The sequence below is a fragment of the Bos mutus genome, chromosome 5 (assembly GCF_027580195.1).
Source record: "Bos mutus isolate GX-2022 chromosome 5, NWIPB_WYAK_1.1, whole genome shotgun sequence".
Taxonomy (NCBI): Eukaryota; Metazoa; Chordata; class Mammalia; order Artiodactyla; family Bovidae; genus Bos; species Bos mutus.
In genome coordinates this window covers 103,347,510-103,372,543 of record NC_091621.1, presented here as the reverse complement: position 1 = coordinate 103,372,543, position 25,034 = coordinate 103,347,510, and the positions used below count along the sequence as shown (strand labels likewise).

Sequence of the window (25,034 nt, the reverse complement as noted above, 5' to 3'; positions counted from 1 at the left end):
CATTTATCGAGTGGTTTCTGCGCTTTCGGGAAGACAGCACATGGGTGACCCAGACAGCCAGGAAGGGAGGAAACAGATCGGATAACCAGCGGACGAAGACGAGATGAAACTGCCCGAGCGTGTCACAGGGGCCTGGGAGGAGACGAAACGGGCCCTGAAGGGCCTGTGTCTGACCCACAGGGCCGGCTCTGAACTGAGAGCCTGTTTCTTGCTTACTCCTGCGAATGTCTGCTCCTGCCTCCCTGCTGGACAGAGGCGAGCTGGCCCTGTGCCCAGCCGGGCACCTCCCCCGCCCAGGCCCCGAGGGCTCGCTCGGCTGGCAGGAGGAGCAAGGTGGGGGCTGGGCACACACGTCCCCTGGGTCGGTGCCGGCCGTGCTCAGAGCCCCGGAGCCTGGACCGGGGCCGTCAGGTCAGCTTGCCACCTCTTGCAGAAAGGCGGCCCCTGGTTCCTGAAAATCAGCTGTTGAGAGTGGAAGCGCGGCCTGGGATCCTGTTCCAGCTTATTTTACATGAGAAACATGTTCACGCTCTGCTCCTTCACCCCAGGCCCCCGGTCGGTTTCCTAAAACGTGTCTGAAAGGCAGTGGTGTGCGGCCTGTCTCGTGGGCGTGTCAGAGCTTAGATCCGCGCCGCCTGCTGGCTGTCGGCGTGATGCCAGCGCTTCCTGGACGGTGCCTCTGCGTCCAGCAGCCAGTGAATGCTGGGGAAGACGCAGACGGAAGTTCCCCGCGAAAGCAGGGCCTTGCCTGTGATGAGCTGGCTTCCCCGAGGGGAGAGGGTGCAGGAAGCCACAGGGGGATTGCCACAAGCATGCTCCCGGCTCATGACCCCATACCTGGCGCTTTGGGAAGATTCTCTTCAGGCTGGGGGAGCAGGGGGCCGGGCTGGGAGGCCAGGGGCTGGGAGAACTCAAGGAGCACTGAGGAGGGATGTGAAGGGCAGAGCCTGGGACCCCCGGGTGGGCTTCCAGGCGGGCAGCCTGCCACCTGACCACGGCCCAGAAGCAGTGCAGCGGGTCGTCCCTGCATTTGCACACCTGGCCAGTGGGAAGCAGTTTTTTAAGGATCATCACTTGATTTTTTATTTTCGGCGGTGGCTGGGGCCTGTTGAATTGTGTGCCAAGAGGACTCTCGCTTGAGAGTTCTACTTCTACGGGTTTAAAAATAGTCTCGGAGCCGTCTTCCTTTCTCGCCTTGTCTTCACCGGGGGCTGGGGAGTGGGTGGGCGTGGGTGGGCATGAACGCAGGTGCCCCCTGGCCCGCCGTCTCCCTGGAGATGGGCCGTGGGGGCGCTGTCCCTGCGCATCTTGGGGAGGCGGGGGGGCTGGACCGCATGGGCGGGCTGCCCGGGTCCTGGTGGGCGGGTGCAGCAGGAAACGCCCGGCCGCGGGAGCGGTGGTCCTGCGTTCGGGGAGCCGCGTCCGCCTCGTCCCTTTGAAAGCGCTGGTGTGTCGGGTGCCCTGGTGGGGCCCGAGGCTCCTGTTGGAGCGGAGTCTGGCTTGTGTGGCCTCCAGGAGGCACCAAGGAGGCATCTTGGCTGCAGAAACCGCGCTTCCGGAAGTCAGCACAGCAGCTGTGTGTCTGAGGGTCCCTCTGGGCTCACACTGCTCCCTGCTGCCTCCTCCCTGTTACATTCTCTCTGTTCTCGTGGGAGGTGGGCAGGGGCGGGCTGTGTGCCCCTGGGAGCTGGTCCTGGTGGAAGCCGGCTCTGCTCACCTGTCCTGCTGGGTGGGGGCGCAGTGAGGAAATTACGGTGCCAATCTCTGCCCCGGGCATGCCCCGCGATATTAGAAGGTTCAGGGTTTCTGAGTCATGTTCCGGGCGGGATCCTGGCTCCCCTGGCCTCCAGCAGACGTCCTTCCCGTCCCCCGGCCGGCCCTGGCCACCTGCCAGGTCAGCAGACGGCACCAGGGCTTGGAGAGGAGAGCAGCATCAGGCTGGGAGCCGTGCCCCGTGACCCGGGCAAGTCCCGTGACGGCTGGTGCAGCGGCCTTCCCACCTGCCTGCCCATGGCTCCTACTCCAGGGGACCCCCCCACACCTGTGACTGTGTGGGGGCAGGTGTGACGGTCCCTGTCCTGGCCCACCTGCATGGCTGCAGAGGTGCCGAGAGGCTCATGAGAGCCACCTGCGGGCGGGCCTCCAACGGGACACGCTTGTGCGAGTCCCAGGCTCGTGGCAGGCTGATTCCGGGATGCCCTCTGCGTGGGTGCTTCTCACTGTGACAGTTTGGCCAAGCTCGGAAGCACCATCAGTGGGGTGTTTGGCAAATCCTGTTTCTGGGTGATGGGGACACACACCCAGAGGTGGGAGGAGGGGGCTGACAGGGGCCCCTGCACCCCCAGAGGCCATGACCTGCCAGAGGAGGGCACGTCTTTGCTTTTTGGCCTCTGCTCACCTCTCCAAGGCCTGGTGCTGTCTCCTGACCTGGCAGGTGGCCAGGGCCGGCCGGGGGACGGGAAGGACGTCTGCTGGAGGCCAGGGGAGCCAGGATCCCGCCTGGAACTTGACTCAGAAGCCCCGAACCTTCTAAAATCGCCCGATTCCTGGGAGTGGGAAGACCCTCTCTGGGCCAGATGGAAAGAGGGGGATCGTCCTTTTCCTCCCAGGCCCTGCTTGGCCTCCTTGGCCCGAGAGAGTTGTGTCTGTGTGGAGTCTGGTGGGCAGAATCCCAGTGCCCACGTCCTCATCACCAGACCCTGTGACTGTGTCACCTTTTATGACAGAAGGGACGTTGCAGACGTGATTGAGTGAAGGGTCTGTGATGGGATATGGGCCTGGAGTATCCAGGTGGACTCGGGCGTCACGAGCGTCCTCAGGAGAGGGAGGCGGGGGGTCAGAGAAAGAGGAGGAGACGTGATGATGGAGTCAGAGGTTGGGGTGGTATCCCCGATGGCGGGGGTCACAAGCCAAGGAATGTGGGTGCCTCTGGAAGCCGGAAGAGGCTGGGACGTGGGTTATCCCCCGGAGCCTCCAGAGAGGCCAGCCCTGCCCTCGCCTCACCTCAAGCCCCTTGAGCGCCGTTTCAGACTCTGACCACAGGGCTGTCAGGATACACCCTGCCCTGATGTCGGTGGTGACTCCTTTCAGCAGCAGTAGGAAGTCAGCGTGGGGCTCTTTGAGGGGCTCCTCCTGCTGACCCTGTACGTGGCGTCGCACCTCCACCCCCCACCTACAGGAGATCCTCATGGCCCCCTGATTGATGGAGCCGGAATGTGTGGGGAGCCCATTGCTGTAGCCAGGAGTGTCCGGGGCCTGTGGGCAGAAGGCCATACTGCCTTGGAACAAGCCACGAGCTGGGCCTGGGGTTGGAGGGTGTCCCGGGGCCCAAGGAGAGACCCGGGACAGAAGCCAGCAGCCCCCGAGGACACGGGCCTGTTGGGAGGCCAGGAGAGGGGAGACCGCCTCCTGAGCGACCAGCCCGGCACTTCCCGCCTGGTGAGGAGCAGCCGCCCGTTTCTTCTCCGTCTGACAGCAGGAGGAGGAAATTTCTGGGGATTTGCGTTGCCTTTGTCCTGTGCAAGGATCCAGCAGGGTTCTGCGCTGCAGTTGATCTAAATATGTTGTGGGAGGCAGCAGGCCCGCAGTGTCCACCGTCGTGGGGTCTAATCATCATTCCAGGCTTAGAGGTCACGCAGCCTTGCGGGAGGCCTGCGCTCGGAGGAAGGACTTGAGGGAGAGGAATGATCAGGATGTCGATGGGGCATATTCATTCGTCTTTGTGCCCCCGGGAGAGGAGGCTCCCAGAAAAGGCGGGAAGGCTTCTCCTGGCTTTGCGGTCAGCGGGGATGAGTAGGTTCGCCAGGCTGTGTCCAGAGGTTCCTGTCTGCAGGGCCATTGTCTCCGCACTGGCTTGGGGGGGTGGTGGCTTTGAGGAGAGAGGTGGGCAGGGCTCCTAGAAGGGAGGAGCCGTCGGTTCCGGCTCTGCAGGGTACGGCCCCGGGAATGGGGGTCAGCTTGAGGGGGTGGTGCTGTGGGAAGGCAGAGAGGGCCGAGGGGGCTCTGTCAGGAGCCCAGGGTGAGGTGTCACAGCCCGAGGCCCCTGGCCTCCAGGACTCGGGACGTGAGCATGTCTGCACACTTGCAGCCACACGCAGAGCACCCCCAGGGCTCGGAACGGGAGCTGAGTGACCACACGTGCTCACGTCGGCCCGGGTGCCCTGGCTGACGGTCCCGCGTGCTGGGCCCTAGCTGCTTTTGACCTCTCGCAGCCGAGGGGCAGGGGACGGGAGTTCAGGCGCATTGAGGAAAACGTGGTTTCCTGCTGAAGGCGCCACGGGCAGAGGAGGTATCCGGAGCTTGAACACCGAGGTCCATGGAGGCGACTGGGGTGCGTGTGGGTACTGGGGGCCAGAGGAGCAGATGGGAGAGCACCCAGCACCCCGCCCGTGGCCCCAGGAGCAAGGCTGCGATGGCCTGGAGCCCCACCTGTTTCCCCCGTGGAGCTCCCTGGCCTGCCCTTGAAAGGTGGTTGGCAGGGCTGTGGGAGCCCCCCCCCGCGAGCCAAGCCTGAGGCTGCTCCCCCTGGGGATGCACTCTTATCCCTGCAAGGAGCTGGCGGCCAGAGCTGGGGAGGGGCAGGTGTCTGAGGGGTTCCCGGGAAGCTTCACCCGCCTCTCTCCCTGTGAGCCTGTACTGAGTACCTGTGGGACCAGGTACTCACACCTTGGCCGGGCAGGGGGTGCCTCAGAGGTGGGTCCCATGGGAGGCTGAGCAGAGCTCTAGGCGCTCAGGAGGGCAGGCTGTCTCCACGTGGCGCCAGGGCCGCGGCTCTCCCACCGCCAGTCCTCCCAGAAGAGGCCTGCGTGCATCGGGCAGGAGGCCCACTGGGAGTTGTTTCTGGGGGCCCTGGGGTTCAAGCTGGATCTAGAAAAGGGAGAGGAACCAGAGATCAAATTGCCAACATCCGCTGGATCACAGGAAAAGCAAGAGAATTCCAGGAAAACATCTACTTCTGCTTCACTGACTACACTGAAGGCTTTGACTGTGTGGATCACAACAAACTGTGGAAAATTCTTAGAGATGGGAATACCAGACCGCCTGACCTGCCTCTTGAGATCAAGAAGCAACAGTTAGAACTGGACATGGAACAACGGGCTGGTTCCAAATTGGGAAAGGAGTACATCAAGACTGTATATTGTCACCCTGCTTATTTAACTTATATACAGAGTACATCATGAGAAATGCTGGGCTGGATGAAGCACAAGCTGGAATCAAGCCTGCTGGGAGAAATATCAATAACCTCAGATATGCAGATGACATCACCCTTACGGCAGAAAATGAAGAGGAAGTAAAGAGCCTCTTGTTGAAGGTGAAAGAGGAAAGTGGAAAAGGTGGCTTAAAGCTTAACATTCAGAAAACTAAGATCATGGCATCTGGTCCCATCACTTCCTGGCAAATAGATGGGGAAACAATGGAAACAGTGGCAGACTTTATTTTTATTCCAAAATCACTACAGATGGTGAGTGCCGCCATGAAATTAAAAGACGCTTATTCCTTGGGAGAAAAACTGACCAATCTAGACAGCATATTAAAAAGCAGAGACATCATTCTGCTGACAAAGGTCCATCTAGTCAAGGCTATGGTTTTTCCAGTGGTCATGTGTGGACATGAGACTTGGACCATAAAGAAAGCTGAGCACCAAAGAGTTGATGCTTTTGAACTGTGGTGTTGTAGAAGACTCTTGAGAGTCCCTTGGACTGCAAGGAAATCAAACCTGTCCATTTTAAAGGAGATCAGTCCTGGGTGCTCATCGGAAGGACTGATGCTGAAGCTGAAACTCCAATATTTTGGCCACCTGATGAGTTGAGCTGACTCATTGGAAAAGATCCTGATGCTGGGAGAGGTTGAGGGCAGGAGGAAAAGGGGACGACAGAGGATGAGATGGCTGGATGACATCGCTGACTCGATGGATATGAGTTTGAGTAAACTGTGGGAGTTGGTGGTGGACAGGGAGGCCTGGTGTGCTGCAGTCCATGGGGTTGCAGAGTTGGACGTGACTGAGCGACTGGACTGGAGCCAGTTCACATGTGCCTGGGGCACCAGCGGATGCCCACCCCAGGCAGGGTGCGGGTGCTGCGTCACGGCAGCGTCCCCGCTTTGACAGAGGCTCCAGGTGTGTGACACGTGCATAGCGAGTGTTTGCTGATGGAGTTATACATGAGGCAGTGGCCTCTTGGCACAACCAGGCTTGGTGTGGGGCAGAGTGGGGGTTCCTGTGGAGGCTAGGGCTCCTGGGTGGATCACGTGTCAGGGCTTTGGACCCCCAGTCACCTGAGTGCCCCCGCCACCTCCCAGCGGGCGCCCTGTGGGCACGTCCATCACGGGTGGGAATCTGAGCACCCTCAAGTCCTCATAGCCGGGGTCCCCAGGGTCCCCAGTAGGAGGCGGGGGTGGCTGAGGCCTGGGGGTGGGGTGGGGCCCCCATGCCTGGTGTGCAGGATGCAGGTGGTCCCCCCGGGTGGCGGCTGGCCGCTCACTCCTGGCACTGTTCGTGAGTTCCCACCACGGCCACCCGCACCGCTGGTGTCCTCTCTGCCCGGTTCTCGCCAGCCTGGTACGCATATCCATGAGGCCATGGTCCTTGGGGAGCTTGGAGTGTGGTGCAAGGGCCATCCTGCTTCCCAGCGGGCCTGAAGAGGCCTCTGGGGAAGCCGGGGGCAGCAGGAGCGGGCGGGCCATCTCCCTGGGTGGTGGGCGTGGAGTTCTCCCGGCCCCTCGTCTGGAGGGTCTTCTCGAGGAGTCTTGGTGGGAGGGGCCCGCGGGGCACTGAAGACTGCTGAGCCCCGTGTGCCCAGAGCAGGGCAGTCCCAGCAGGAGAGGCAGGGAGGCCCCCTGGACTCTACCCAGCAAATGGGTCCCAGCCCTCAGCAAAGCTGGACGTTTTTCCCTGGCTACTGGCAAAATCTAGCGAGTCATGAGCTCGCCCCGTGGGAGGTGGGCCGGCGCCTCGCCTTGCTGCCCACTGTGGGCGCCCCTGAAGGGGCAGGGTCTCCCGTGGCTCGGGCTGGACTGGGGCGCAGGCCGCCGTGCAGACACAGCTGCGCTACCAGTCCGTCCAGGTGGGGGGCCCAGGGCTGTCATGTTGACCGTGCCCTGAATTTCAGGGTCTCGTGTCCCCGGGTCTGATGAGGCGGCCAGGACAGGAGAGGAGCCCCGTCCTGTCCAGAAAGAAGGTTCCGGGTCTCATTAGACCAGGAGCGAGGGCAACAGAGGTCGCCCTGCTGCCCCGGCGCTGCTGAGACCTCAGGGCTGTCCTGGCCGCCCCTGGGCTCCAGTCCTCACCCCTGACTCTGGGGAACTAGTCAGTCGTACTCCGAGGTCTCAGGAATGCCTTTTGGAACACGTCCACACGTGGCTTTTCCTGTGGAGTTTCCCTTGCAGCTGCTCAGCTCCATGGTTGGGGTGGCCTGTGACCCACCATCCAGACCGCAGCCGCCGCTCACCACACACAGGGCTGACTTCAGGGCAGAGGCGGCGCTGAGATGACCCTCAGCCGGGCCCTGGAGCCCAGTGCTGCCCGTTTACCAGCCTTGGTGCCCCCAGCATTCCCGTGGCCCTGACCCCGGGCTGACGTGTTGTTGGCTCGGCCATCTGCCCACCTCCCGGCCCAGGGCGTGTTGTCCTTCTGTCACAGTTGTCAGAGTTCACGTTACTCTGTCCGGGGGCTGCTCCCGTGTTTTCTTGGCAGCTGTTGAAAAGGTCCCGTGGACACGGCCGGTGGGGGTTGGGGGCCAGTGCCCGGGTTCCCCTGCTGCCTGGCTGGCGGCCGGAGCTCGCAGGGCCTGGAGGAGGCAGCACCCACAGGGTCAGGGGGCCTTGTCGCCCCCTCTGCTGCCGAGGTACACCCTGCAGGGCTGTTGGGAGTCAGGGCCTCACTTGTGCGGGTGCACACCCCGGGAAGGCTGCACCCGGCGGCCGGCTTGCGGCACGCTGTCCTGGCCGCGAGCCCCGGTTTGTTCCTTGTCCTGGACCGAGTGTTTGCACCTGTGTCGTTTGTACGTGGAAGCCCTCAGCCCCAGGGGGAGGCGGCTCGGGTTAGCTGAGATCACAAGGGTGGGGCCTCGGGACGGAGTTAGTGCCCTGCTGGCAGAGGAAGAGGCGCCAGAGCTCACTGAGTGCCCTGTCAGGAGGGCAGCTGTCTGCAGGCCAGAAGGGAGGTCCTCCCCAGGAGTCCAGTCTGCCAGCCCCAGACCCTGATGTTCAGCCTCCAGGGCTGCGAGAAGCAAGCGTCCGCTGTCTAGGCCGCCCACTCTGGGGTTTTTCGTTAGAGCCGCCCGAGCCCACGAGGACACACCCGTCTCCACCCCGCCGTCTCGGAACGGGAGGCGCATCTGCTGGAGCTCTAGCTCGTGTTCCCCCGTCCCTGGGGTGTGGCGGGTGGAGGCCAGGCAGCGGCAGGGGCCGCCGTGGGGCCGCCGTCTCTGGGCCTGGGCGTCGTCGCGGGGTGTCCAGCTCGTGCAGGTGCCGAGCGATCCGCCTGTGTGCGTGTGCGCCCACGCGTGTGTGCACTCCCTGTCGCCACCATGACGGCTTTTGACAAATGGGGGCTTCAGACGGTGTATTGATTCTCTTAAAGTTCAGAGGCCCGAAGTCTGGAGTGAGTGTCATGGCCAAAGTCAGGGCGTGGGTGGGCAGGACAGTGCTTCTGCGGGGGCCCCTGGGGCCCTGTGTCCCGGCAGTGCTCCTGCAGGGGTCCAGGGGTCCCTGTCTCCCGGCGGTGCTCCTTCGGGGGCCCCGGGTCCCTGCGTCCCAGCAGTGCTCTTTCGGGGGCTTGGGGGACCCTGTGTCCTGGCAGCGCTCCTGCGGGGGCCCAGGGGTCCCTGCGTCCTGGTGGCGCTCCTGCAGGGGTCCAGGGGTCCCTGTCTCCCGGCGGTGCTCCTTCGGGGGCCCTGGGTCCCTGCGTCCCAGCAGTGCTCTTTCGGGGGCTTGGGGGACCCTGTGTCCTGGCAGCGCTCCTGCAGGGGCCCGGGGGTCCCTGTATCCTGGACAGCGCTCCTGCGGGGGCCCGGGGGTCCCTGTATCCTGGACAGCGCTCCTGCGGGGGCCCTGGGTCCCTGTGTCCCGGCGGCGCTCCTGCGGGGGCCTTGGGTCCCTGTGTCCCGGCGGCGCTCCTGCGGGGGCCTTGGGTCCCTGAGTCCCGGCGGCGCTCCTGCGGGGGCCCTGGGTCCCTGCGTCCCGGCGGCGCTCCTGAGGGGGCCCGGGGGGCCCTGTGTCTCAGCAGCGCTCCTGCAGGGGCCCGGGGGTCCCTGTATCCTGGACAGCGCTCCTGCGGGGGCCTTGGGTCCCTGTGTCCCAGCAGCGCTCCTGCGGGGGCCCTGGGTCCCTGCGTCCCGGCGGCGCTCCTGCGGGGGCCTTGGGTCCCTGAGTCCCGGCGGCGCTCCTGCGGGGGCCCTGGGTCCCTGCGTCCCGGCGGCGCTCCTGAGGGGGCCCGGGGGGCCCTGTGTCTCAGCAGCGCTCCTGCAGGGGCCCGGGGGTCCCTGTATCCTGGACAGCGCTCCTGCGGGGGCCTTGGGTCCCTGTGTCCCAGCAGCGCCCTGGGGGCCCTGTCCCAGCGCCCCGGCGCTCCCCTGCGGGGCCTTGGGTCCCTGAGTCCCGGAAGCCCTGGGGGCCCTGGGTCCCTGCGCCCCGGGGCCCCTGAGGGGCCCCCCTGTGTCTCAGCAGCGCCCTCAGGGGCCCGGGGTCCCTGTATCCCTGGACTCCCGGGTCCTGTGTCCCAGCAGCCCCTCCCCTGGGTCCCTGCGCCCCGGGCGTGCTGGGGCCCTGTGTCTTCGCGTCCTCAGCTGATCGCGCTGCCCCTTCTCCCGGGCCTGTGGGCCCCCTCCTTCCTCTGACCCCCGCCTCCTCCCGAGCTCGCTCCGTGGCGACGTTGGTCCCACCCCGTAGTGGGGCTGTGCTCACTCACCCCGAGGCCTCGCCGCCTCGGCCTCCCCCATGCTGCCTCCCGGGACCCCTGGCCCTCGGTGTGTCCGTCCGTCTGTCCGTCCCTGATGCAGGCGCTCCTTCTTGGTGCGGGTTTTCTCGAGCGCCAGCTTGTTCTCTTGCCGTCTCTCATCTGCCTGCTGTCGGGCCTCAGGTGGTCAGCAGCCAGCGGTAGGCTCTCTGCCCCTCGCAGGGGCTTTGCTCAGTGGCCAAGGCCTCCCAGCACAGCTCACACTGCAGTGTGTCTGTGGGTGACCAGGCGCCACCAGCATCCCTTCCTCGGGGGATCCTGCCCCTGGAGAGGGTTCGGTGAAGGGCCTTTCTGTGCGTCTGTCTTGAATTGGTTTATTTAAGTAAAGAGACCCTCAGCGTGCGTTGACCGAGAGCTCACCTGGGCCTTAAGAGGAGCCCCGGTTGATACGCTCGTGCAGGTGTGGGGTGACCCCCAGGATGGAGCGGGGCAGCAGCCGCTGTCTGTGTCTGAGCGCTCCCTTGGCACGTCTGTGTGTGGGCGGAACAGGCCACGTGATGCTCACCTGGCTGCTCTCCCTCACAGAGGAGGAGCTCCGGAAGCTGCGAGAGGAAACGAACGCGGAGATGCTGCGGCAGGAGCTGGACCGTGAGCGGCAGCGCAGGATGGAGCTAGAGCAGAAGGTCCAGGAAGTGCTGAAGGCCAGGTGAGGAGGCGGTGGGGCCGTGAGGACCACCCCCAGGGAGGAGGTGTAGAGGGCAGGTGAGGACCACCCCCAGGGAGGAGGTGGGGAGGGCAGGTGAGGATGACCCCCAGGGCCAGAGGCAGGGACAGCCGTGTGAGGACCACCCCCAGGGCAGGAGGCGGGGAGGGGAGGTTGTCTGTGTTGGGGGCGGGAGGCGGGAGGGCCGGGCATCTATGTTGCGGGGCCGGGCGGAGCCAGGTAACGCTGCCCCTTGGCGGTCAGGGTCCCCAAGCCAAGGCCCTGCCCAGATGCTGGCGGCCAACCCCCAGTGCGCTGTGGCCTCTGCTGTCCCGTCTTCCCCTCCAGGTGGGGTCTCAGCCCTCCCGGGAGGCCTGTGGGCCCCCTGCCCCGGCCTCTGTTCTCACGGAGCACTTGTGGCGAGTCGCCCTCCCTACTCCGGGGCTGTGTGTACCGCTGCCCCAGGCAGGGGTCCTCAGTGAGGCCCCTGCTGAGTGGTGGTGCCCCTCCAAGGCCTCCTCAAGGATGCCGCAAGGGCCTGGGGCGGGCGGAGCCGGCGGGCCCGGCCCCGAAGTCCTGGGTTGTGTCCTGCCTGTGCCCGTGGCGAGCCGTGGTCTTAGGAAGGCAGCTGCCCTCCTGTGCCCTGGGGCCTTCGTTTGGAAAGGGGTGCGGGTGTTCCTTTTCCGCACTGAGGGGAGGGAGAGGAGTCACAGCTGAGCCCTGGGGCCCCGGAGGAGCAGGGCTGCAGAGCAGCTCACAGAGCCCCCGGGTTCCCTGCGTACCCCAGTCTCAGCTGCAGAGAAGCAGGGCTGCAGAGCAGCTCACGGAGCCCCCTGGTTCCCTGCGTCCCCCGGTCTCGGCTGCCCGTTGCTCCCAGGACCTGCGGCCCTGCCACCCTGCCTTGGTGCTTTCCCACGCTCCCCCGCCGCCGCCCGCTGCCCCTGTTGCCCCCTTGGACACCTCCCTACAGGCATCACTGCCTGTGGCGACGCCCCGCGCCCACCGTGACCTCCAGGCCAGCCTGCCGTGGACCGTCTCCTCCTCCCACAGGCTCCTCCGTCGCGGGGCAGCCAGGTGCCCTGCCCCAGCTTCGGGAGGAGCGCTGTGGGCTCCCACAGGTCTGCCCCGCGAGCTCGGCCCCTACCTGTTGGTTTCAGTGGGTGACTTTGTGGGGTCAGTATCATCGGACGGAGACCCCGGGCCCGCCTGCGGCCACCCAGAACCCGAGCCCAGCTGCGGCTTGGCGCTGAGTGTCTCTGCACCCGCGCGTACCCAGCTGAATGCCTGGGCCCGGCCTTCCCCGGGAGCCCGCCATCAGCACTTCCTGGGTGCACCCCCATGTCTGGGACCCCTAGCCGGTTCAAAGACCATCCTGGCAAAGGCCCAGGCCCCTGCCTGGGAACAGAGGGAGCCAGGGTGGGAATGGAGTCCCTTCGTGCCCTGGCCCCACTCCGTTCCCAGTAAAGCCCTGTTTGTCAGGAGCCCTGGGCATGGAAGGTCTTCTGGGCAGCCTGGCCACTGGGAGGGGTGGGCATGGAGGCCTCGCTCCCTCTTCCTTGACCGCGGCTCCCTTCTCTGGGCCCGCCTCTGTCTGCTGGCTCCCTGTCCGTGCCTTCACGAGGCTGCATCTGTGGCCCCTGCTCGCCCTGCCCTCTGGTCCAGCCGGTCCACTGTGCGTCCTGCTCTGGCACCGCACGGCCATGACGGCTTGCGGTTACGGACCTGCAGACCGGGTCGGTTCCCAGAGATGCTGGACTGGGGTTGTTCCCGAGTCCAGGCTTGTCCTGCTCACTGCACGACAGGCCAGTAATCGAGAGACAGGTTGTTGGGGCAGAAGTAATGACTTTATTCTGAAGCCACATCCTTTTAGTGATTAACTTGTGACCAAACACACAAGGTTCTTCCCTGTTGTAAGATCACACTGTGCAGGGGAGACTCCTGGTGGCCAGTGCAGGGGCCCAGGTTCGATCTCGGGTCAGGGAACGAGAGCCCAACTGCTGCAGCTAGAGCTTGCATGTCGCAATGAAGACCCGGTGCAGCCAAGCAGATAAAGTAAATGTTAAAAACAGCTCGGTCGTGGGAACAGAGCAGGACGCAGAGCGTGTGCACCTGCTGAGGGTCTCTGGGCCCCACGGTCTGTCCTGGGGGAGCCCCCGCCCCCGCTCCCACCGAGGTCTGCCTGGGGTGCCAGTTTCCCCACATCCTGGGCTCTCTGCTGGACTGTGAAGCGGCAGAGTCAGAAGCCCGCCACCGGGCGAGGGGGGCAGGTGGGCTGCCTGAGGGACAGGGCACTGCCTGAGAGGTGGGGGCCCAACCGTCGGGGCCTGTGGCTGAAAGTCAGGTCTGTGGTCGGGAGCCGGCAGGTGGACGGGAGCCCCGGGGAGGCGCCAAGGCCGGGGACTGCTGTCGTCAGGTGCGGCAAGATAGACCGCGAGGGCAGGGAGCTCAGCACGGACCCAGCTGGGACCTGGGCGCAGCCTGCCGGCCAGGGGTCACCCAGCCTGTGGCCTTGCATGGTGCTTGTAGTGTGTGTGTTGATAAGTACCTTTTCACTGGGCCCAGGAATCAGTATGAAAGTGAAAGTCACTCAGTCTGACTCTTGGCGACCCCATGGACTGTACCGTCCATGGAATTCTCTAGGCCAGAATCCTGGAGTGGGTAGCTGTTCTCTTCTCCAGGGGATCTTCCTGACCCAGGGATAGAACCCAGGTCTCCTGCATTGCGGGCGGGTTCTTTATCAGCTGAGTCACAAGGGAAGCCCAGGAATACTGGAGTGGGTAGTCTGTCCCTTCTCCAGTGGATCTTCCCCACCTAGGAATCGAACCAGGGTATCCTGCATCGCAGGCGGATTCTTTACCAACTGAGCTATCAGGGTATAAGAGTTGTTTATTCCGAGCTTAGTTAAGTCACTCAGTCGTGTCCAACTCTTTTCGACCCCATGGACTGTAGACCACCAGGCTCCTCTGTCCATGGGATTCTCCAGGCAAGAATACTAGAGTGGGTTGCCGTTTCCTTCTCCAGGGGATCTTCCCGACCCAGGGAACGAACCCAGGTCTCCTGCATTGTAGGCAGACGCTTTAACCTCTGAGCCACCAGGGAAGCCGTTATTCCAAGCTTAACAGTAAATAAACAAATGAGTCAAAGTTAATGGGAAAGAAAGAGTTCTATGTTTGCACACTGTGTGCCCGTCAGGGATGTAGCTCTGTGCTTGCCCCGCTGCCCTCAGCCCGAGTCTGAATGGGGCAGTCAGGACCCCAGAAGGAGCCGGGCGGATGGGACTGGGCACCGGCGTGTTGGGTGTGGCTTTGCTGAGCCTGGACTCAGGCCGTGTCTTGAACTAACAGAGATCTTGCTTTCCCCCCGCCCCCATCCCCATCCCCTTTAAGAGCCGAGGAGGCGCCAGCTCAGCAGCCCCCGAAAGGACAGGCCCAGGTCAATAACGGAGCAGGTAGGCCTGGGGGTGGTGGCTCTGTGCCCGGGGGCACCTGCTTACCCGCAGGACCCCCTCCTGTCGGGTCCCTGATTGCCCATTGGGGAGTCTCTGTACCAGGTGCGAGACATCCCATCGGAACTGGACTTATTTTTGCACAGACACAGGGCGGCCGCTCTGCCTGCCCCGCCCTCCTCCCCATGTGGTCACTCTGGCCGCATGGCCCTGGCCGGGCTCCCTTCCCGGAGGCTGGGCGCTGGGGGCAGCTGTGGGCGGCGGGCTGCAGCCCCCGCCCCGGGTCAGGACACAGAACCTTCCGGTGCCGTTTCTTCCCGCCCGGGGCTCGCGTTCCTCGTCCCCATCCACACTGGGCCCTTTCTGGAGCTGTCACTAAGAGGATGGTGTGGGAGGGAACTGGGCTTCCGCCTGGCTCTGGAGGGGCCTGGTCCGCAGCGGTCCCTGGCCTGCGTGGCCTCGGACCCAGGACCCTCGCAGGCTGACTGTTGATGGGAAGCCGTGCCCGGGCTCAGAGAGCCACCCCGGAGGGACCCTCAGTTGAGCGCTGTGCGGGGTAAAGATGCGGAGACTGCCATCCGAGAGGGGAAGCCTCTCACGTGACCTCCGGGTGGGGGCTGAGTTCGGGGGCCAGAGTGGGTCCCGGCCCCCCTCCTGCTCTGTGCAGGGGCCCTGTGCCTGCCTTTCAGAGAGGGAGCTGCCCCTTCCCCAGGGCCCCGGTGCTGGACGTGGCGCCAGGCTGGCTGGGTGTCCCGTGGGTCATAGTCTCCTTGGGTCCTCACGGTTCATGACCAGAGGCCCAGGTTCCAGGCCAGGAGCGCAGGGGACCCCCTCCCTACAAGACCCTCGCAGTGCGTGGCGGTTGATGGGCCTCCCGCACAGGTGCACGGGGGCGGGGTCTTTCCACGGCCCCCCGCCCCCACAGCCCACCCTTAAGCCAAGGTCCACGCTGATGGCTGTGGTCTGGTGGCCCCTGCACTGTACTCGGGTCGGCCCCAGGCCCCGGTCCCTTCGAGCTGACACGTGGCCGCCTGTGCGCCCTTAGTCCCCCTCTGACTGTGGGGGGATGGCGCCCCCTGCAGGCCACTCCACGTCCCGCCCCCGAAGGGACAGACTCATCCCTGGGATTTGGGCTGGTTTTCTGATGGGGTGGCTTTCCAAAGGCAGAGACTACTTCACTTTCTGGGCTGCACCCCCCGCACCAGAGCACCACCCCTGACACCCGCCCGCACTGGCTGGTCCTCAGGCTCGGGGTGGCTGGGGGCGAGTGCCCACCTGGCCCCTTCCCAGACAAATCAGTGTGGCCAGTACAGGTTGGGGTAGGTCAGCACAGGCCCCTCAGTGGGCTGAGCGCCTGCCTGGACGCACCTGCCCTGGGGATAGCCTCCGACAAGCTGGGGGTCGGCGTTCGGAACGCGGGGGACCCCCAGTGTCCGCGTGGCTGGCTGGAGTGCACCGTGAGTGGATGCGGTCCGGGCTGTCTTCAGGACACGGAGCCCCTCCCGGTTCTGCCCTGGACGTGCCCCCAGCAGCCCCACCGGGAGCACCCCCCACCGAGCCCCCCGCCCCAGTTCTCTCTGAGCCCCTCACTGAGACTTGCCGCCGTCCTGTAGAACGACGGAGCCAGGGGCTGTGCCCCCGGGTCCAGAAGTGGTTCTATGAGAAGTTCGGGGAGTACGTGGAGGACTTCCGGTTCCAGCCCGAGGAGAGCACCGTGGAGACCGAGGAGCCCCTCAGTGCCCGGAGGTGGGGCCCTGGCGGAGGTCGGGGTGGTGGGGTACAGCGGGACCACCCAGGGGCCCCCGGGACCCAGCTCACGGCCATGCGGGAGGGAAGGTCCTCCCTGGGGCGGCCGCGCAGCTGTGTTCCCCACCCCCCGTGGCCATACTCGGGCTTTGTGACAGGCCCCACGTGGGGACGGTGGGCCCCGGGACCACACGAGGTCCAGCAGGCCAGGCCTGGCTGAGGCTGGGGTGGGGGGTGCCGGGGCGGGAGACGGGGCCCGCCCCACCCCCTGAGCGCCTCCCGGGGGCCTGGCCTGCGGCTCCTGCATCCCAGGGTCTCCCCCAGTGTCCGGGGAGCGCCGCAGGGCCGGGGCCTGGGTGCTGGTGCTCACCCCTCCCCTCCATCCCTCTCAGGCTGACCGAGAACATGAGGAGGCTCAGTAAGTACCCAGCGTGGACTTAGTAAGTATCTGCTCTGTCTCTGCTGCGTGCGTGCACTGTTGGGGCTGGGCTGCGTGTGGGGCGGGGTCGCCCCAGCACCGGGCTGGGTTTCCTTCCACAAGAACAGTTTTCAAGACTTCCCCGCCCTCTTCCTCAGGCCATGGGAGGTATGTCCCAGGCCCATGTTGTCTGTCTGTCTGCCCCTGGCCCAGGGCCTGAAGCAGAGTTTCCCTCCAGGCCTGGGACCCCCAGCGAAACGTGGTGCTTCCCCCAGATGCTTGTCAGGGCTTGCGGTGTGGGAGCAAAACCCCATCCACACGTGGCCGGGGCAGAGGACAGGGACACTACAGAGCAGCCCGGGGCCAGGCCACCGGGGCCGTGACGGCTACAGTTCGCCTGGCTCCTTTTGGTGCCCCCTATCCCTCCCTGTCCCCACATCCCCTGCCTAGGTGGTGCAGCAGCCGGACTACCAGGTGTGTCTGAGGGCTGGGTGAGTGCTGGCCTGACCGTGTGGTCTGATTTGTCCCCAGAGCGCGGTGCCAAGCCCGTCACCAGCTTTGTGAAGAACCTCTCTGCCTTATCTGACTGGTATTCCGTCTACACGTCTGCCATCGCCTTCACCGTGAGTGCTCCCTGTGGGATGGGGGTGTGTACTCCCCATGGAGTGGGGGATGTGCTCCCGGCAGGGTGGGGACTGCTCCCTGTGGAGTTGGGGGGTGTGCTCCCTGAGGGGTTTGGGGTTGTGCTCCCTGATGGGTGGGGACTGTGCTCCCCACAGGGTGGGATGTGTACCCTCCGAGGGGTGCAGGGTGTGCTCCCTGAGGGGTGGGGGTTGTGCCCCCTGGGGGTAGGGTAGCTGTCCTCCCCTTGGGGTTGGGGGGCATGCACCCCACCCCAAGGTTTCCCAGAGGGACCCAGCCTGCTGTGCCAGGCAACTCTGTGGGATCGTCAGGACTAGAGAGTTGCTGTTGGGTGTGGCCTCGGGCTGGCCCGTGGGCTCCCTGTGCCCAGAAACGCCCCCACAGCAGTGTTCTTGGGGAGGGAGGGGTCTCGGGCTGAACCCGTGGCCGGCTTTCCAGGCAGGTTCCGGGAGAAGCCTGGCCGGTCACCTGGCTGCCCCGTCTGTCCCTCCCACGCCCGCAGGTGTACATGAACGCCGTGTGGCACGGCTGGGCCATCCCCATGTTCTTGTTCCTCGCGATCCTGAGGTTGTCCCTCAATTACCTCATAGCCAGGTAGGTGTGCTTGAGTGTCTCATGTGCACGGCTGCCCCAGCTCCCGCCTCGCGTGTGCAGCCGGCCCTGTGTCGCACGCTGGTGTTTTGGGAGCTTGTTCTAGCTTTCCTGGTGACTCAGATAGAAAAGAATCTATCTCGGACACGGGAGACCCGGGTTGGATCTCTGGGTCAGGAAGATCCCCTGGAGGAGGGCATGACAACCCACTCCAGTGTTCTTGCCCGGAGAATCCCACGGATGGAGGAGCCTGGCGGGCCACAGTCCATGGGGTCACAAAGAGTCGGACACGACTGAGTGGCTCACTCACACGCACTCTGCAGTCCCTGGACTCCTGGAGGAGGGTTTGCTGGCAGACCAAACCCCAGCAGCTCTTTGCTGTGGGCGGCCAGTGGGCGCCAGCTTTGGGGTGACTCTGGTCCCTCCTCTGATCGCACCGCTTTTAGGCAGGAAAGTACCCCCCAAGCAGTGACATCCGAAGTGCGGGGGTTGGCGGAGCTGCAGAGGCGCCGGGACTCAGCGACCCTCGAGCCCAGGGCCTGCCCACCTTCTGAGCGCCCCCTTTCCTCTCGAGGCTGGGGTGGGGGGGCTGCGTTGGAAGCCGGCCTTCCCGGGTCTGTGTGGCCCCGAGGTCTCCCCAGAGAGTGAATGAAACCCAGTTTCACGTCAGGCCTGAGAGTAGGCCCTGCCTCCCGGGCTTTTTCTCAGCCGTTCAGGAGTTCACTTACACACCAGTGTTTCTGGGTGCTTCTCTGCTGGCCCAAGTTGCTTCACTGGAAAGTGTTTCCTGGGGAAAAAGCAAACCTTTAAATGCTTACGGAAGGGTTCTCTGTGCCCAGACTGGTGTGGGTCCTGAAGCCCTTGCCGCTGTCGCCCGGCTTATTCTGGGAGGCCCCTCCCCTGTGGGTGCTCGTACACGTGTCCCCCGCCCAGGAGGGCTCCCAGGGCGGGGTTGGTGGGGGCGGCCCGGGTCGTCTGCTCTTGAGCCCAGGAGGGGCCTGGTGGGTCTGGGCAGATGGCCGGTGTTTCGGAGGCTCCTGTCCCCACGGCCAGCATTTCAGGGGACGCCTCCTGGCTGGGAGCACAGGGCTGGTGATGCGACGTCGTCCCTGGGTGCCCACCGCCTGCAGACGATGCTCTGGTAAGGGTGTGTGGTCTTCCGTCCGCCAGGGGCTGGAGGATACAGTGGAGCATCGTGCCCGAAGTGTCCGAAGTGGTGGTAAGTCCCGGGAGGGGCTCCGTCACGGGGTCAGGCTGTGCGGAGGGTGTGGGTCCCCTGAGGCCCCCAGGGTTGCCTGCGTGGGCGCTGGTAGGGAGCCCTGCCCAGCGGGGAGTGGTCAGAGAGGGGATGGCCGGCCACCCCCACCTGAGGCCCTCTGCGGCTGATGCCCCGAGCGCCCCTCACTGGCCTGGGCTTGGCCGCATGGGAAGCAGGTTGCCCTGGCCTACCCTGCCCTGCCTCAGCGGGGACATGTCTTAGAGGGGAGGCAGTGAGGGGGGCCCCAGGAGCTGCTCCCCACCCCCGTCCCTAGGAGGGAGGTGGGTGATGCATGGGCTGGAGTAGTAGACGTGCAGAGCGGGGTCAGCAGAGCTCCCTGTGGCCCATCGCTTACTCTTGTGAATAAAGTTTCATTGATTTCTGTCACACCCACTCATTTACGCCGTGACTCTTCTGGGGCTGCAGCAGCCGTGACAGACGTCAGGTCTGCAGACACGCGCGCTTGCCCCCTGGCGTTCTGCAGACGGTTTGCCCACCTGCTCCGCAGGGGACCCTGGCCCGAGGGGCAGAACCGTCGGGCATGGGCTGGGGGAAAGCCACGGTGCCTCAACGGGCATCGTGGGGGGTTTGAGCAGCCCCTGGGGGTTGAGCACGGACCAGGGCAGGGTACAGGACACGGTGGGTCTGCAGGGCCCCTTAGGTGGGTCGGGTGGGGGCGGGTTGGGGGAGGTGGGCCTGCGCCCTTTGGCCCTGGCACCCGGAAGTCCTTGGGAGGTTCTTGCTGAGTGAACTCACGCCAGCTGGACAAGGCCAGGCCTTCCCGCTGGGGCCTTGTGCCTGTGCCTGTGAAGTCGGGGCTGGCCGGGGCCTCTGTGATCACAGGTGCCCCTCTGAAGGCAGCCTGTTTGGGCAGCAGTCAGGTGGGGGGCTGCCTGCTGTCTCTCAGGCTCCACGGAGTCGTCAGCGGGAACGGCTGCCCATGCTACCCCCTCAGGCTAGGCCCCCCAGGGACGCCCATCCCTCTGTTGGGGCGGCAGAGACCCCGGTCCCCGGGCTGGGAGGCCTCGTCCTGTTTAATGTCGGTAATTTCTCTGAACTGTTAAATTTCAGTGGAAATTCTCTTTCTCCTTTGACTGAAGGAGCCTCCGAAGGAAGACCTGACCGTGTCTGAGAAGTTCCAGCTCGTGCTGGATGTCGCCCAGAAAGCCCAGGTACATGCTGCTGGCCTCGGGGGTGGGGGGCCCCCGGAACTCCAGCGTCCCAGTGGGAGGAGCCCCTCCTGACCGGCGCCCGGGGCGAGCTCCCTGGAGGGCATGGAGCCTGGTCGCTCGTCTTGAGCAAGGTGTTCCCTGTCACCGGGCTTGGGCCTGGGCATGGCTGGGCAGGAGCACGGGGCCCCGCGGCTCCTCTGGCCGTGGTCTCTGGGCACCTCTGGGTGTCTCCAGCGTCACCGTGCGGCCCTGGGGTCTCTGTCGTGACCGCAGCTCCATTTTCACACAGAACCTCTTTGGCAAGATGGCAGACATCCTGGAAAAGATCAAGAAGTAAGTCATGCGCCCGGGGCCCGCCCTGCTGGGGTCCGCCCACGCACTCTGAGCCTGCCCTCTCCCTCCAGCCTGTTCATGTGGGTCCAGCCCGAGACCACCCAGAAGCTGTACGTGGCGCTGTGGGCCGCCTTCCTCGCCTCCTGCTTCTTCCCATTCCGCCTGGTGGGGCTGGCCCTGGGTAAGGAGCTGCTGGTGCCCGGCCCTCTGACCTGTGCGGGAGCCAGGGCCCTGTTCCCCAGGACGTGCCCCCCACCCCCTGACCCCCACCTGTGCCCCCAGGACGCGCCCCTCCCAACCCCCACCTGGGCCCCAGGATGCACCCCCCGACCCCCACCTGTGCCCCCAGGACACAGCCCCCCGACCCCCACCTGCACCCCAGGACGCATCCCCACCCCCTGAACCCCACCTGCACCCCCAGGATGTGCCCCCCAACCCCCACCTGCTCCCCAGGACGCACCTCCCCACCCCCTGACCCCCACCTGCGCCCCCAGGATGCGCCCCCAGGATGCACCCCCCCCAACCCCCCGGCCGCAGCCCTCGGGCGGGCAGCTCGTGCCCTCGCCTCCCTCCACCCCTCCCCCAGTGGCTTGTCATCCAAACCTTTGCATTTGGGAGACACGGAGTCCATCCAACCTAGAGAGATGAGATTTTGGTTTCTCGAATCCAGCCCGTCCACTGCTGGCTTGGTGGGCGGGGCTGGTGGACCCCAGGCCCGTGGGACTTGGGTGTCTGCCATGGTTCTCTGTGAGCGCTCCTGGGCTCCTGGGGTTGGGGGGGACAGGTCAAAGGGTACAGGGGTGTGATGGGGGCAGGCAAGACTCGGGGTGGGATCCAGCGTTGGGGCGGGGCTGTGGACAGGCAGCCTCAGGTCCTGTGTCGGGTGTAGGGACTCGAGCTGGGGCTGGAGGGGGCGAAATTATGAGGTGTGTTTTGAGCACGTCATGGACGTCCCTGGCCTGGGGTGAAGTGCGTCTGGGGTGTGCTCAGGTCCAGGTGGGTTTGCAAAGCATCGCTGTCAGGGTTTGTGAGGGTGGGCTGGGGTGGGGCAGGGGTTAGTTTTGCCCTGAGTGGCCGGGTGGGCTGTTCAGTACCTCCAGGGAGGTGGGAGGGGCAGTGTGGGGAGCATTAGCGTTTAGTCCTGAGTGGCGAGGTGTGCAGTGTGCAGGACTGGCCCCTGCCCGCATTTCAAACCGCCTGGTCGTAGGTTGAGTTCCCAAGAGAACAAGGCTGGGCTTAGAGTCGAGGGTGGTGGGGAGGGAGATGAAGGGAACTGGGTGGTGGCCTGGCAGGGCCACAGGGGTACCCAGAGAGGCCCCTCGGAGGCTGGGAAGGGGCTTGGTGGGGAAGGTGGAGGCCTGTGGAGCCTGGCTTGCTGGGCTGAGCTGGGTGTGGAGCTGTGGGCTGGGGGTTCTGATGGTTGGGGTCGTCCCTGAAGTTTCTGGGGGATGCAGATGCCGACATCCCCCGGTGTGAGGGTCGTAGCAGGACAGAGAGGGGGGCACAGGCGTGGAGAGACTGCCCCAGGGCCGAGGTCGGGGTCCTGAAGTGACCCGGCCCCTGGCCCGGCCCAGCCCACCTGCTTAGCTCAGGCCCCACCCCCACCCCGGGAAGTCACACCCCCTCCCCAGGCGCGACCCCCAGGCCTGGCTGCGGGCTGGGCTCTCCTGGCCCAGGCATCCCCTGCCTGGAGCTGGCTCTGGGCCCATCCTTGGCGCGTGCATGGGGGCGGGCAGGCTGGGGAGGGGTCCCCCAAAGTCCTGCTCACGTCCCCTCGGAGGACGGTGACTCATGGTTCTGTTTGGTTGGCTCCTTTTAGGGACAGTTTATCGTATGGCCTGAGTCACCTCTGGGCTTGAGATAACGGCACCCAGAAAGGCTTCCCTCTCAGCTGGGGTCCCTGCCCCGCCCTGCGTGTCCCCCTCCCAGGACCACCGTCCCACACTTGGGTCCCGGGAGGCCCTCCAGGGAGCACTGGGCCCCCAGGCAGGGCAGGGACTGCATGCTGGCCACTCGGGTGGGGCTACAGGGTCTTGGTGAGCCGGGACCTCATTTGTCCCCCAGGCCTCTACGCCGGAATCAAGTTTTTCCTCATCGATTTTATCTTCAAACGCTGCCCGAGGCTGCGAGCCAAGTACGATACTCCCTACATCATCTGGAAGAGCCTCCCCACGGACCCCCAGCTCAAGGAACGCTCCAGCACCGCCGTGTCGCGCAGGGTAGGCCACGTGCCGCTGGGGAGGCCTGCCCGCCTGCCCCGCTGTGCCTCGCACCCGCTCCTGGGAAGGCTCTGATCTCGTGGGGCCCTGGAAACGAAACAGCTGTGTGGGCAAATTCCCCATGACCAGCTCCACTGTCCCAAAGGTCCAGGGTGACTATCCCAGAGCCGGACAGCCCTGGGCAGGGGACGGCTGTTGGGGGAGGTCCCCACCCACCTGAAGGACCCCTGCCCATCCAGACTGGCTGGGGAGCAGGCCCTGCCCAGCCAGGTGGGCCCCCAGGCCCCAGGCAGGAGGGTTCAGGGTGCTGGAAGCTGGAGTACCGGGAGGGCCTGGTTCCCGATCCCTGGCTTGGAGGCTTGGAGGCTCGTGCAGCAAGGCTGAGACGGCACATTCAGCGCTCACAGGCTGGTGGAAGGCTGTGTGGGCGTCGGGTACTGTGTCCGGAGCCAGGACGCGGAGGGCACGCTGGCCTTGCTGCTGTTCTTGGGGTCCCAGACTAGTGGGGAGATTCTGGGCTCGGTAGGCCTCCCATGGAGGTGCAGGAGGGCTTCCTGGAGGAGGTGACATTGGGTTTCAGCCTTGTGTCTGAGTGTCCAGTGATGCCTTGATGCCTCTGTCTGTGGGAGGGAAGCTCTGGGTCAAGCGTGGGCTGGGCTTCCTGGCTTCTGGGACCGCGAGGCTCGCTGGGGGCCTGAACTCACAGGCCAGGTGTGCAGCGCACAGCTCGCTGAACCCGTGGGTGGGCTCTGGTCACAGAGACCCAAGTGGACGCAAGGGGTGAGGCCCACCTTAAGCAGGCTCCCTAAGCGTCTTAACCAGAGAGCCGGGAGGCGGGCTTCCCGGAGTGGAGGGTGACCCTGCTGGGCATCCACGCGGCTCCCTCAGCGGGTGGTCGTGCCCACGTGTCGTGCGGCCCCTGCCCCTTCTGCTGTCTTGGTCCCGTGCACGTTTTCCCTTCCGGCCGCTGTCGGGACGCGACAAGGAGCAGTGACCCTGGGACGCCCCTCCCGCCCTGGGGCCGTGCGTGGCCGTGGCTGACTGTCTGATGGTCTCGGTGGCCGGGGCTTCGGCCGGCCCGGGGTTGGGGGCCGTGCGTGGCCATGGTTCACTCTGAGTAGTCGGTGGCCAGGGCCTCGGCCTGCCTGGTGTCCGCAGCGTGGCTGTGAGCTGCCCCGGGGCTGAGCTCCGGCCAGCCCTGCTCTGACCGCACGAGCCGGCTCAGCCTTGGCTCAGCGGCTGGGACGGGGCATCGTGAGAAGGGCCCCCCGCGGCCAGGCAGCTCTGCCCAGGGTAGGGGGCTCATGCGGCGAGGAGGGCCGGGTCCCCTGGGGGCCCTCTGGGGGGTGTGCGCCCATGCCTGAGTGTGCCTGCCTCTCTTGTCCGTGTCTGCAGCTGGGCCCGGGGTTGGGGGGCGACCGTGTGCACCACCCCCTCGGCGGGTGGCGCTCACAGGCACCCGGGCCTCCGCAGCTGCAGACGGCCTCCTCCCGGAGCTGCGTGTCCAGCGCGCCTGCTGGCCTGAGCAGGGACGAGGACACTGGCCGCCTGCACGGTGCCAAGAAGGGCAACTTCCACGAGATCTTCAACCTGACGGAGAATGAGCGTCCCCTGGCAGGTACATGCATGCTGAGCCTGTGGGCAGGCCTGGCGGCTCGCCCGCCCCGGTGCTGGGACCCAAAGGCAGGGACGGGCCGTGGGGGCCAGGGGAGGGCCCCCTGGGTCAGAGGTCGGAGCGGCCAGGCACATCTGCGGCGGGCGGTCTGGCAGCAGAAAGGCAAGCAGGCATGGGCAGGGCGGCTTAGATGTTGCGGCCTCTGTCATGTGTGACCCCGGCTGGCGGAAGACCTTTGCAAAGCTTCAGCCTTGAGCTTCTCCCAAGCCCTCTTTCTGCTGACCTATACCTTGACCCGTGTGCTCTGAGAGCCACGGCCCCAGTTGGATCTGTTTAAACCAGGCTTTGCCTTCACGCTCCTGCCCGCTCATGTGCGAGGGGCGCCCGTTTCCCAGCGGCTTCAGCCCCTGCCGCCTCGGGTTCCCCCGATGGTGGAGCGCGAGCCTCGGATGTTCCCGAGAAGCCAGCGCTGATGCTCCCGACGCAAGCCCGGGGCGGGCGTCTCCAGGGGGAGCGTCTCGGCCAAGTCCTGTCCGGCTTTGTCCCCGTCAGTGTGTGAGAACGGCTGGCGGTGCTGCTTGATAAACCGGGACCGGAAGATGCCCACCGACTACATCAGGAACGGGATCCTGTACGTGACGGAGAAGTGAGTGAGCCGTGAGTGGGGTGCAGGCGGGCACGACCCCCGGGGGCGGCCGGGGTCTGAGCAGGCATCCCCCCGGTCCAGCATCTGCCCAGAGCCACCCAGAGCTACTGGGCCCTGGCCCTGGAGTCCAACATGCTGTAACCGGGGTGCCCTGGTCTGCTGCACTCGTCATGTGGCAGGAGCCCCCCTCCCCGGCCTGGGCCCTGAGGGTGGCTGGCAGGCTCCTTGTTCATCCCCCTTTGGGACGAGGCAGCCCAGCTGCCCCGTGGGGGTGGGGGCTGGAGAGGAGGCCCTGGTCTCAGCCTGGGGGGCCCCCTGACCACCTCGTCCCCCACACTCTGCCGAGGACCACAC

General features: G+C 65.5%; 1 protein-coding gene across 2 annotated transcripts in view; it reads left to right on the top strand.

The window, feature by feature from the left end:
* GRAMD4 (GRAM domain containing 4) overlaps window positions 1-25,034 on the top strand; it is a 66,407-nt gene that overhangs the window by 38,514 nt on the left and 2,859 nt on the right. For both annotated transcript variants that reach the window (XM_070371427.1, XM_070371428.1), the window contains 13 exons: window positions 10,478-10,598; window positions 13,982-14,043; window positions 15,654-15,786; window positions 16,179-16,204; window positions 16,736-16,827; window positions 17,349-17,440; window positions 18,608-18,656; window positions 19,796-19,867; window positions 20,157-20,200; window positions 20,272-20,381; window positions 22,265-22,419; window positions 23,893-24,037; window positions 24,587-24,680. In XM_070371427.1, the coding sequence (XP_070227528.1) occupies window positions 10,478-10,598; window positions 13,982-14,043; window positions 15,654-15,786; window positions 16,179-16,204; window positions 16,736-16,827; window positions 17,349-17,440; window positions 18,608-18,656; window positions 19,796-19,867; window positions 20,157-20,200; window positions 20,272-20,381; window positions 22,265-22,419; window positions 23,893-24,037; window positions 24,587-24,680 (1,195 nt within the window). The remainder of the gene's footprint in view (window positions 1-10,477; window positions 10,599-13,981; window positions 14,044-15,653; window positions 15,787-16,178; window positions 16,205-16,735; window positions 16,828-17,348; window positions 17,441-18,607; window positions 18,657-19,795; window positions 19,868-20,156; window positions 20,201-20,271; window positions 20,382-22,264; window positions 22,420-23,892; window positions 24,038-24,586; window positions 24,681-25,034) is intronic.